At 35.7% G+C, this 13,658-nt stretch overlaps 1 protein-coding gene across 6 annotated transcripts in view; it reads left to right on the top strand.

The window, feature by feature from the left end:
- Positions 1–13,658, top strand: part of MLLT10 (MLLT10 histone lysine methyltransferase DOT1L cofactor) — a 125,091-nt gene that overhangs the window by 95,036 nt on the left and 16,397 nt on the right. For all 6 annotated transcript variants that reach the window (XM_014882203.2, XM_088160629.1, XM_088160613.1 and 3 more), the window contains 2 exons: positions 11,161–11,278; positions 12,609–12,681. In XM_014882203.2, the coding sequence (XP_014737689.1) occupies positions 11,161–11,278; positions 12,609–12,681 (191 nt within the window). The remainder of the gene's footprint in view (positions 1–11,160; positions 11,279–12,608; positions 12,682–13,658) is intronic.

Genomic DNA, 13,658 nt, shown 5'->3' with positions numbered 1-13,658 from the left:
TAAATTAGTGAAATTACCCTACTGGAGCTCTGTGGCCAATTTCTGAGATCCCCAGGTACTGAATGCAGAATCAAACTGCAGAATTGGGAGTAAAGGTTTTTGACTGGGCTTTCTTCAGTCATTGATTGTTAAAGCCATTCAAAGGTTCAGACTGTATTTCTTTCACGAAAAAATGTATTTAAGTGTCTTGTAATCTCATTTCAATAGTTCTTTGGCAGTGGAAATTACATGTAGTAGTTTGCTTAAATACACAGTCTTTTACTTTAAAAAATTGTAGCTCATCAAATTTCTGGGGTTGATATTGTATGATCCAGTAAGGTATGATCTTTACATTATAGTAATCTCAGTTCATTGAGACATTTTAAGATTCTTACTCTGAAAATTCAATATAAAATTTTCACTTTGTATTTGATTTTTTTCATTCTTCTGTGTGATGGTATCTCTGCTCTTGGTGTCTGTAATAAGTACATCTGTGAGGCAATTTCAGGCAATATGGCATGTACTTAATACTAACCTGTTCTGCAAATACAATCCAGAAGATTTTCTTACAGTGGTATTTTTTTTGCTGCTGCTAGGTTCTTTTTATTTTCTGAGTGTTTTTTCTTCGGCAGCTTCTGTTTTATTTTCTTCCTAAATTCCCAACTCTTGCTTTATGCACAGTGCTTCCTTTGCACATGGCAGATAATGGAGAGAGGAAAGGACAAGAAGTATCTGTAATAGCAGTCCTTGTGGCTTGCACAGAGATAGGGAAACTGAATAGTTGCTGTTTGTTATTCTTTACATCTAGGGTTTTTGTGATGGCATGATAGGTCCACTTCAACATAGTATAATGTACTCCTGCCTCCAGGATGCAGATGTGGTAATTGGGAAGGTAGATGCTGCTGCTGTGTCGCAATTCTGAGTGAAGGAAGTTTGCTTTTTATCACTTCCATTGTCCCTCCCAAAGTTCCTTTGGCTTTATTTCCATTAGGAGCAGTACAAAAGCAGCAGGGTTTTTTTTTAGCATTCATATAGAGGTGGTTATCCTCCTTTGTCTGATCCAGCTACTAGGGGAAGATAAGGCTTATTTTTTTCCAGTGGATTTGGAGTTACTTGTTAACGACAGAGGAATGTGAAAGCTAAGGAATTCTGAGATATTTTCTGAATGTAGGGCATGTGATGTTTCAGATGCATCTGTCCTGTGGTTTTTATTTTCTCATTTTCTGAATTAATCTAGTCCCTAATTTTGGATCTCCATATTCCCCTGCTCTTTCTCCATATTACTAGTCTACACTATTTTTGGCTTCCTGTCTTAGTGGGTTTTTTCCTTGTCATAGTTTAAGTCTGCTCATCATTTTGCATGCTATCAAGGGAACTTTCTTGTCCTTTTTATTTTATATTCTGGCACTCGTGGGAAAATAAATGAAAAGACAGGAAATAGGAACTCTATTCTTAGTTTTTGTTCCTTTCAACAGAGAAGTTAGAAGTGGTTTTGGGACCAATCTTATTTGTGTATCTTTCCACAACAGGGGTGGAATTATGAAGGAACTCAATAGTACATCTTGAACAAGTAGATGTTCCTTTGCTGAAAATTCAGGTTGAGAGGGGATTTTTGCAAGTCTGCAGAAGTGGGGTTTGGGCATTTTCATGGGACACTAAAATGCACCTACCTGATTGATATTGCTTGTAACCTCCAGTTCTGGATGCTGCATTCCTAAATTCAGTATGGCCAAGGAACATACTTCTTTGTCCACTTTTGTTTCCCATTCTTTTTCAGGGAAACAATCCCTTTTTCCTGCTGGTTTGAATTTATGTGGTTTTTTTTTTTTAATTGAATATTCAGCACAAAGTAAACATGAAGAAGGAAAGAAGGCAAGTTTCAGGTTAAGCATCTGAAGTTTGTAGAGCTGGGCAGACTGCGGTGTTTAATGGGATGGTTCTGAGCCATCCTCCCTATGGATACTCTGGTCTATCAGCTATCAATGTTGAATCAAATTTTATTTGGTGAATAGAATAAAAATATGGAAAAAAAAATCCAAGCTGCCCTCAGTTCTAGAACTTTAAGATGTGACAGATGTGACCTGCATTAAATGGTTGGCTCTTAAGTGAATTTCCTGTTCCACTCCCAAAGACACACATCTCAACCATGTGTAAGTTAAGAGTTGGTGTAAAACTTCTGTAGTCACCTTTGGATCAGAACATCTTAAAACTAGATTTTGACATGACCTCAACAAACTTATTTAAACAATAATCCTTTTTTTTTCAGTGCAGAGGAACTTAGTATAATTACATTAAACTGCTTTAGACATGTAATCAGAGATGATTTCCAGAACTTAAGAAGAACTTTACTCTTTCTGCATTCTTTTCAGGCCACTTTCTGAGGTCTGTTCCTTAACTTTGAAATCACTGAGATACTGAATGCTGTAAGAGCTCTTAGGAAGTCCAGAGTGCAGATAGTATAGATTTTTACTGTGTATTTGGTGGGTGCCTTGTGGGGAAACCTCTCACTTCTTAATAATTAATCATTAAGGTAAAACATAGACAGCAGTTATGACAATATGTTAAAATATTGCTAAATTTCTCCAAAACAAATAAATTGGTTCATTTTTTGAGTTTGGTTTATACATTGTCATACAGTGTATGTTGTTGGTTTGGGGAGGGAGTGTTGTTTGTTGGGAGTTCAGTGGGTTTTTCAGTGTTTTAGGTTTGTTTTTTAGTTTGTATTACCTTTAATATGAATGATAATTAAAAAGAGACTAATAAAACATCTGGATATAATGATGTTGCATGGTTTAAGCAGCATGCTTCCAGAAAAAGGAAATTAGATCCTTACTGTGGTACTAGAATTCTCTAATCCATAGAAATGCTGGATACATGAAAACAAATTAACATATTTTATGTTACTATCAAAACACCTCTTGATGGTAAAGTCTCTTGAAAGAGGCTCCTACCCACTGGGCGAAAGGTAAAATATCAGCATGGATTACAGGCTGTTTGGATGCTGAAATTATTTGGTTTTCCTTATCTTATTACTTTACAAAAAAAAGATACAAAAGGAAATCTCAGCACATCCAGAACAAAAAGAAATCATTCTTAACAGAGTACTAGTTGCTCATCTTTAGGACTTATTGCCACAGGAAATTGCCAGTACTTCTAGATTTGGAAAGTGTGCTAAATGCATCCTTCAGTATGTTGTAGACAGAGGGGTTTGATATTGTGTTGTAGGATGTGAGTGCAAAACAGAGATTTTACTTCCAAACCTGCTAAATCATATTTGTGTCACAGCCACTTAAATTTCAGTCTTGCAAAATGAAAAATGTGGAAGAGCTGTACTAGTAAAAGTTTTTCCATCAAAATTGTCTTGTTTATCACTTAAAAACTGTTTTAATTTCTAGCTACTTCTGGGCAAAATGGGTAAAAATCTAATTTTCTTTTTGTGCAGTCTAACTGAGGATTTTTGGGGTGGGGGAGGAGGAGAGTAGCAAGGAGGAAGAATTTACAGCCAGAGGGAAAATTCCTTCCAACATGTGACTCAAGTAGAAGAACAAAGGAATCATAGTTGCAAATAATCTAGTATTTAGCCCAATGAAATTCTTGTTTTCCTCTTGCCTCAGAAAGCTAGTATTCGTGTAGACTTGAGCAATATAGAGGTAGTCTGAAAGGCAGTTGTGAGGTTTTGCACAGTGCCGCATGCTGAGACAACTGCATCAATGTTTCGCTCTAGCAATAAATGTTTTCTGCCTTCAAGCTGAAGCTTATTTAGCTTGGCTTATCTGGTGCTGCTGTAGCAACCATCAGTCTCCAGGCAACTGAGGCACATTGACCTCTTCGTTGAACTGAGTGTAGCACTACTTCAATTTAGCTGCCTGAGACAATAATAAAGGTGTTGAATGTAAAAAGTGTGAAATTTTCCAGTTTGTATGCAATGGAAATAATAAAACTATTTAGATGAAACAATGTTTAGGTCTTACTTGAAAAAGATTTCAAGTCTGCATGGTGTGTGTTTGTTGCAAGCTGCAGAGTTGGCTGCTGAGGCCGTGGCCTTATAGGCCTTGTATAAATGTTGAGAATCTTGCAAGCATTTTTGCACAGCAGCAGTTCTGCTACTGAAGGTGTTTGTTTCATCACTTAAATAGCAAAGACTGTTGATATTTTGATAGAATGTCCGTGCTTGTGAATAAGTAACTGATTCTTTATTATTACTCTTTTTGAAATTATGGATGATCTCAAAAGCAGTTACTTTACTACTAGATCTGTTACACATCTATTATTTGCCGTGTTGCAAATGTCTGACTTTCTTTGGAATACTGGTATGAAGAAAATAGATTCCTCTATGGATATACTGAGTTTGCTTCCTAAGAAAGTATTTTTTCTGCTAGTCAATGTGAGAGTGTAATTGAGATTCCTCATATATAGATTAAAGTTCTTAAGTAAAACAGATTCTTGGGCAAGATACTGCTTCCATGTTCATGTAGAGCACATACAGTTTAAGTGCTGTGAAGACAGAGGTAGATGGAAACGATAGAGCAATCAACTTAAGGTGAAAGGGCTTTGTGTTGAAAGTATGGCTCTGTTTTCAGTTAGCTCTGTGGAGGAATCCCAGGGTCTTATCTATACAAAGCCTCTTTTAAAAAACAAACCAAAACCTGCAACAAAACAAAACTCCCAAACAAAAAAAAAACCACCAACCAAACAAAAAAGACCTCTTAACGAGATAGCATTCTAGTGACTTTTTGTCTCTTTTTTATGTCTGGTATATAAATAAATAGATCTTAATTGGTTAAAAATGTATATAATAACTAGTTAGTTAACATGAAAGAGAGGAGCAAAGTGGTAGTACAAGTGAGGTTATAGTGTTTTCACATTATTGGAAGATAGGCCTTCTATCCATGTGGTTTTTTAATGACTTTATGTGCCCTTGTTGTACACTGGGCAGAGGTATAAATTAGTTTCTGTAGGTGTGCCATTAATTTTTCATTTTGCCTTTCAAATCCCACTGTGTTTCCCAGTTGTATTCATTCATGCCTTTCTTGGAAAATACTTGACTGCTGGTGTTTGAAGGTTAGATGGTTTAATTTAATTGAAGGATTTATTTGTATGTTTGATCAAAACAATTGATTCTCAAAGACAGTATTTGATTATTAGCTTGTTCATAAGCTAGAGTCTTCATTATAGCTAGAAGTTCAGAGGATTTATTTTTCCTGCAGACAGAAAAAGTACGAGTAATGTGAATAGTGTATCCATGGAAGGATGTCACAAATACAGTTTTCCTGACAGATTTAAATTATGACAATTTGTACACTTGTAAATAATGTTCTTTTTCTTCTTGAATGAAAAGTTGCTTCTTCCAAGACATCATAAACCCTTTTTCTGATTTTAATGTTTCCAACCTTCTAATTATCCTTTCCAGGTAATTCTTTTATTTCTACCAAGTGGCAAAAACATTTTTTGTGCAATTGGACCTTGATTATCTGTTTTAAAAAATCCCCAAGCTTTAACGGCTTCAGAGTGCTTGGATGGTAATGGTGGCAGTATGGGAGGGCTATCTTTTCAATCTCAGTGTTGCTTTTCATAGAATGAATGTGTAAAAACCTACTGTAGATGTTTAGGTTTGATTTGCATTGGTGATTCTGATAACAGGTGAGGTGAGGTTTGCTGTAAAAATTCGCTCTGATTCCAGTCATCAGTAGTGCTGTAGTAGTGTTTTAGTCAAGTGGTCAATATTGTTTGCTTTAAATTTAGTTATGTTCAACTTAAGAGAGCCAAAACATATATATAAAAGATGTAAATCAAAGTATCAGTTTAATTAAAATATATTAATAGTAATTATCGTACTACAGATTAATATTGTTTTGTGTTGCGCCAGTTGTTTTGAAATGTCAGATGAAAATTTTCAGAAGAAATGCAGGGCTTGTATTTTATTAAGGATTTTCTGTGTTATCTTCCATCTATGTTTCTTGGCATATAGGAAAATAAAGAGGAGTTTAGATTTTTGTTTTGCCATTGGAAACAAGGTCTTGATAAGCATTCTAAGATACCTAAGCAAATTCTGTGTTTGTGGTGAAAATTTTCAAGGGTTATGTCGCAGGAAGTGATGCATGAGGTGGTGTCATGTGGCAGGACTCCTCTGTATTGCTGTGAATTGTGCTGTGACCACTCTTCTGTGGGTGTGCTTTGCCATCCCAAGGAGCAGCTGACAATTCACAGGAGGCGAGTGATGATGGGTATTGGTGGGTCCCTCACCTCTCCTAAATGCAGTTAAAGGTTGTGCTGTAAGTGCTGGCAGAATAAAAGGAAGCAATGGCATATTCTTCCAATTGCCTTCAATACCCAAGCAAAGGCCTTAAAAATTCTAGGGATAAAAATAATATTTCTTCACTTGCCCAAGTTAAGGTAGGAGACACGAGGTAAGGTTGCCTCTGTCACTTGATAGGAAGCTGTTTTCAACTCTCAAGAAAATAAAATGATTTTTATATATGCACATTATAAATTTTTTATTATAATTTTTTGTCTAGAATTAATATGTGTTCATATTTAATCTCATTATATTTCGGTGCAGGTTTTAATTAATTAATTGTTCAGATAAATGTTGCTTGCCATAGACCAAAATGCATCAGCTTAAGATGTCTTCTAGATGAAGTAAACTGATGCTAACACTTGGTCCTGTGCTTGAATTTCCTTCCATATTTCATTAAGCTAGACATGCATGGAAAGTGTTTGTAACATCTCAGAAGTGTAGCCGAGGAGCTTGTAGAAAATTTAGCTTTAAATTTCATCTGCATTGAATTTTTTGGTATGATTTCAGTAGTAGTTGGCTGTAAGTTGTTGTTAGTGGTATCTCTAATGCTCTTTATTCCTTGACTTTGTATTAGTAGGAGCAAGGGGGGGTTCTGCACTTTATATCACAGCATCATGCTGTGATGAATAACCTGGTATGATTGGTAAATGGTGTGACCTCAACCACAGGAACAATGATATGTTTTTATTTTAAACAAGAAATAAAATTAACCTTTGAAATGATTTTTGACAAATAAATATTGGCGGAAATAGGTAATTAGGTAATGTGTCACTAGTTGTAAAGCATTATGATGATATCACCCAAGGTACAATATAGTAATCACAGTTTTTAAAGCAGAGAGGGAAAGGGGTGTTGATTGGATATAAACTGATTAAGAAGCTGTCTTGGAATTGGTTGCTCTGGCTATCCTTGTTGCCCTATCACGAAAGGAAGAGAGTTCAGTAATGGTTTAACTACAATTAAATCCCTCCCCTTTCTTTGTGGAAACTCAACTGTAGGCATTTCAGCATTAGCCTAAACAATGGTTTTGAATATGTTAAGCCTCTAACAATTAGGGAGCAGTTTGGGGCATTGAATAATGTGGAATGATGCAATTGAATCTGACAGCTTCAACAGTCAGCCTACTCATGGGACCCAAAAGTTGTTCACACTTGGTTTCATCTCTCATCACACGCTGAGTATTAAAACCTTACTGGTGTGGAGCTGAGACAGAAATGAGGCCTGTTATCAGAAAATATTTCATAGCATAAAACTTAAAAGGAATGGGAGAAAAGGCATGTTCAAAGAGTCTCAAAGTTTTGCAACTCAATCTGATTGCATACAGCTAAGCATTGCTTCATTTTTCTCCCATTTGTTTTCTTCCGCTGAAAGAACATGTAACTTTTGATTGAAGAGACTGCTTTCCCTGGAAATTTCGGATAGGAGTAAATGTTCAGATATGAATGCTCTGGCAACTTTATAGTCATACTGTTAAATACTGTCCTGGAGTCATGCAAACATAGAAAACTATTCTAAATGTTTTGGAAGACATCTATATATATGAGTTAAATGTAGTTAACCTGCAAGTCTTATTCTTTAATTAGAAGAATATGCTTGTACTTTCTCACTTGCTGTAGAGGAAATGTTTTTAAACATCAGTCAAATATCAATCATTTCTTACTGCACATAGGCATTCTCTGAATTACAATGCATCATCCTTCTGTGCTGCTCTGCTGCTTATGGCTTTACTGATTTATTGAACATGCCATAGAGGAAAGCAGTGTGTTGTATACCTCTAGATGGGCTTAAGTCCTTCTGCTAAAATATTTTCAGGAAAATTTGCTGCCTTTTCAAAATAAATACTTAGTAGTCTCGGGTTTTTATTAGTTCATACATTTTGATCATGTATTGTGTTGAGTGTTTAAATAGAAACAGTTGAAATAAAGAATAATACAGCATTAAAAGTTCTGCATTTTAGAACATGTGTCAGTCCTGTGACCTTAATATGTATTGACAGGATGATTGCGCATTTTTAATAAATGCTTGCTACAGCTTGTTTCGACTGTGAGTGAAACATGAAGCTCCTATTTCACCTTTAAATAATGTAGCACTCCTCCACCTTCTCTACTTCCTTGTCAGATGAAGTCGTCACATATATAAGAAAGCTTCACAAATCATTATTCTTGTCATTTTACATTGCTGTTTTAAAAAAAGGATTTTCAAAGGTTTTTTTTTATTTGCCTTCAACTAACTTGAACAATTTTATTGTGTCTTTTTGCTTTAAGAGTTGCATAGAATGCAGGATGGCATTGGAACTTGTATAGTTCCAACTTTTAAGACACTTTTACTATTATTTTAAAATGCAAACAGGGGTAACATTTAGGGTGAAACCACTACTTGTGAAAAAAACTTAAGTTCTTAGATATTGTTTAAATCCTGCTAAGTCTTTTGATCTGTTACATCAACCCACTCAGCAAACGTTTAACTCCTTTGATGTCTTCTGTTTGGTGGTGTGATAGTTAACAAACTTTAGCAACTCCCTTCAAGATACTTAGGTACTTTCAGAAAGTTCTTAAAGCTATTTGTGCATGCTTCAATCAAATAAACATGTATCCCCCTCGCTGATTATAGCTACCCTGCCATCATAAATTAATATACAGCTCCTATTGCACAGTTTTAAGCAGCCTTGCAGTGAATTACATGGACTGAGAGCTAAGTATAGAAGCTTTTATGTAAAATCTGAGTAGTACATACACTTACTGGAATTAAACGAAATCTTCTAGGGAAAAATGCTAAAACTAAACAGAAATAAGACCTGGTGTTTGGAGTTTAAAACCTGCCCCCACCCTACCCCCGAAGCTATGAGTAGAACTCCTACCATCATATAAACTTCTATTTTCCTAGTCTGGCCTTTTAGATATGGTTGAATGATAATACTGGTTGAATCTCTTAATACTCTATTCTGTAAGGTTTTATCAGTGAAAGGAATTGACTGAAGTTTGCTTGGTTTTGAAGGGAAACTAGCTGAAGGTTGTTAGGAACAATAGTAGTTAAGTTAGAACTGCCCTATAGACATTTTTTAAGGAAAATAGCAGGACCTGTGCAGTATTGCTGCCTTCATCAGTGTCACAGTACTGATACATACTGTATTTCTGGAAGCTGTTGTACCTGGGTAGCTGGAAATGTCTGTATTATTTTTAAGACTTAGAAATAATTCAGATTAATTCTACTAAAGATACAATTCTTTAAAAAAACCCCAACAAACAAGTGGAAGAAGTAACAGCCAGATTTGAGGCGATGCTGTGGTTCCATGTCTAGCAATCTTGCATGTACCTGTAAACTGAAAAGTGAATGAACCCCTGATCATTGTAAGCAATTACTTGTGGCTTTTTCTGACTTTGTGACAGTAGAGGAACGTAAATATCAGGCACAATTTCTCACCAGTATATAGTAAATAAAGCATCATTGAAAACAGTTGTGTGAATTCATAAAAGTCCATTCATCAAGTTTAATATGTTGGCAGGAAGCCAAAAGTTAATGGTAGTGTGTGATTCTTTCCAGAGACATAGTTTATACTCTAATATTTTGCTGTAATAACCAGTATGTTTCCCCTGTCTCTTGTGTGCAGTTATGCATGTCAAAATGTCCCACAAATTGAGTTCCTTACTGTTCACCTTCTTTTTTCGTTTTTCAAAAAAAGTTTCATTTGTTAAGGTTGCTTACATTTTCTTAGAAGATTAATTTTAAAACTAGTGATCACACAGGTTTGTGTATCTTTGATTCCACCTCCCCTACCCCCCCGCAATCTTTTCTTTGTTCTGAATTTTTTTTTATCAGGTAGGAAAATGGCTTTAAAATAAGCAGCCGTGCTTTTATTTCTCTGGTTGCCTGTCTCTGCAACTTAGCATTTGACACAAATCTTTTTTTTTCTTCGAAAGGGAAAAAGCATAAGCAGCCAAGGAAGAAGGTATTTTTATTGCGTTGGATTATGCAAGATTTTGGCCAGCCTCCTTAGCTTCATCTGTTTAAGGGTTCATTTTCGCTTGTTTGGCACAAGTCCCAGCAGAGACCTTCAGAATTGTGGTTAGCAACATGAATGAACACAAACTTTGGGAGCTCTTCAATAAGTAGAGCTGGCCAACTGCCAAAAATACAGTTCCTTATATGGGGTCAGGGCAAAGCTGTGGTTCCCGGAGCCCCCTATTGTATAGAAAACATACTTGTAATGGCTGTTTGCGTTCTTTAAAATAAAAACAAAACAAAACAAAAAAACACCAGGCTTCCAAGTCTATCAAAATAGGAAGTAACAAAATACTGTGCACGTTTTACTAATGACGGAGTCGAGCAAAGGAAATATGGCTCTGTGTAGTTAAACTATAGAGCTGAAAGTTGGACCTTTTGACCTCCACAGCCGGCTTGTGATGTAAGGAACCCAAGCATTTGTGAGACATCTGTTGTCTACCTGCCCTTATTTTGTAAATGGTTTAATAAGATTAAATAATTAGTAGGATAACCACATGGTCGCCATGCTCCTAAGTCCTAGCATTGAGCGCATACTTCAGGATCGCAAGGAAGTCTGCCTGTCCTGCAAACTGCGGTTGTTTTAAAATGCACTTTAGGTATTTTTAATATTTGCTACAGAACTTCATTTTTAGAAGAGTTTAATTATAAGATCTTGCCAACTACAAATACAACACACTTTAAAACCTGATCTATTTTTCGAGTTACTGCAATTCCGTTTCTATACTCACAAACGGAAAACCTTTTTTCTTTTAAATACATTGTTTTAAAAAGCATTCTACTTACAAAAATAAAAAATGTGCATTAAGAAGGCTCCTTTAAAATACATTTAGCATTTCTCCCCATCATAAAAAAAGATTCAAGTTTGAATTGATTTCTTGCAGGCGAACACCCTACCTGGATCTTCTCTCAGTCTGCCTCCATCCCACATGTATGGCAATAGGCTGAATCCAAATTCAGCCATGGCAGCACTTATAGCTCAGTCTGAAAACAGCCAAGCAGGTAAGCTTCCTCCGCCGGTGCAAATGTGCAGCTTCACAGAACTCCTTGTTTTTAAAAAGGTTGTTAAATAGTATTTTTGATTTCTGCTCAATTTTTGGTTATTAAATGTCTGTACAAAATTGTTCTGTGTTGGAAGTAAATTCTAGTTGTTCTGTGGAACAGCGCGGGTTTTCATCCCCCTTTTTTCCCTCGGTGTGTGAAATGTAAATGTTTAAGCAGAGCCATCAGCAGGCAGGAATGCACCAGTGTCTCTTGTGACTCCTGTGATTGATGCGCTCAGTTCCCAGCTCTTTGCAGCCGGAGTGACACAGCTCTGGGTTTTGTCCTGAATAGTTGAAACCTTTATTTGCATAATTCATGAAATTGCATTACATACAAGTTCGTGTGAAAGAGATCCCGTTAGAGAACTTGTGCAGCATTTAATAATCTTGTGAATATTTACCGATTGGCATTTGGTACCGCGGGCTCTCCGCTGCGGTTTTAATGAGCCGCTGGCTTTGCTTTGTTTCATTCCCTCCGTAAGGATTTGTTGACATGTCGTAGTAGTCATGCCTGTTTGGGGGAAGGGAATGAGTTTAGCAGTTTACCAAGAATGGATCAGTCATGTCTTTGCCCTCCAAGGGGTCGGAGGTCGCTTGACTCAGAATAGGGGGAGGGCAACCTTGAAGGGGGCAGATAGGGTTATTTTATTGAGAGGCCATAGGGAAAATAACCCTTTTGAGTCCTTCCAAGCAAAACGTTTTCGTATATTTAATGAGGCCTTTTTTGTTTGTTTTACTACCTTTTTAGCAAGGGGCTTTCCTATGCTTTGCTTATAAATAGGAATTAGTGAATTATACGCTTTCATAAAGTTTTCAGTAAATTTGCAGAATAATGCGTGCTTGTTAGATGGCAGCAGTAAGTTTAATACGTTATATATTTTATGAGTTGTTTTGGGATGCAAAGTGTTAAAAAAATACAGAGCATCAGGATTTGCTGTGATAAGCATACAGATTAGCTGTCCACAGCTGTGATTCATTACTTTCACCGTACAAATTAAAAGTGGCTGAGGGGAGGGTACTGCAAATGCAAACCACGCTTCTGTGCTGTAAAACTGAAAGGAATGAAAGAAGTGAACATAATCCATGGCCTGGTACAGCCTCAGAAATGTGTAAGGACAACACCTTACATGCTACAGTTCAGCAATCTTAAACTAGTTACTTATTCACTCTTCAGCAGTAACTACAGATAGAAGTTGAGATTGAAGGTATTTTTAAAATATCTACATCAGATATTAAAGCTCTTATCTAAGAAAAGGCGATTTATCAGCTGTGAAATATTTACACTGCAGATCAAGATCTCGGAGATAACAGCCGAAGCCTTGTTGGCAGAGGAGGATCACCCAGAGGAAGTCTCTCACCACGGTAAGCGTTATTTACATTGGAAAGTGCAGGCAAAGGAAATGTTTTAAGATTTGCAAACCTCACTGTTTTTACCAGCAATACCAAAGTGTTTTAAAAGCCCATACATATAAAAATATAAACACACATGTATAAATACATGTATTTTTATATCAATATATCCTTCTAAAAAAAATCCCTCATACATCCAGAGAGCTAAAATTGTGCTGCAACTTACTTTTGTATCAACTGAAATTAAGTTTATAAATTAACATTTGTAAGTAAATTAGTTTACTCTCTTACTTAAGAAATGGAATCTTGCTTTAGAGGGATTTATCTATCATTTAATCCATATGTACCGCTTATCTCCTCAGATTTATTACCACAATCCTAGTTTAGTAGTATTTGCAAAAATTCCAAAATCCTGTATACTTAACAATGATCACAAGAATAAGATGGTGTGAAACATTAAATATCAGTAAAAATTCCAAGCAAGTATTTTCTTCCTTTTTCCTCACAACTTCAAAATTTTTCTCGGTAGAAAAAACATATTTTTTTTCCCTGCTACAATTCACATTTGCTAAAAAACTTTGAGATAAGAATTCTACTGAAACGGTATCATGTTATTTTGTTTTAAAATATTTGCTGTTAAAACCTCAATGTTGTGTTTTAAATATTTCAGTAATATTTTCTGTATATTTTAAGCAAATCTTTATTTTAGAGGGCTTTATTTTCCCTACTGGATCCAATATGAGTTAGATTTTATGGTGTTATTACTGTGGTTTTTACTTAGGGACTAACAATGAAAAAGATTTATCTGAAAAAAAAGATTTATCCTGAAAAAGATTTTAGGATAGCTAAAAAATGCTAGTTATACAGAAATAGCATTATAATAATGAATTTTATTGCTATAGCATGTGTTTATTATGGTAATTTATAACAAATATCTCCAAATTAGATAATTTAATGTACATGCCTGGCGTTGTTGATCTTGTATTATA

Source organism: Sturnus vulgaris, chromosome 1 (assembly GCF_052056855.1).
Source record: "Sturnus vulgaris isolate bStuVul1 chromosome 1, bStuVul1.hap1, whole genome shotgun sequence".
Classification (NCBI taxonomy): Eukaryota; Metazoa; Chordata; class Aves; order Passeriformes; family Sturnidae; genus Sturnus; species Sturnus vulgaris.
Note: the sequence above shows the minus strand (reverse complement) of the source record. Positions and strands in the feature narration are given on the sequence as shown.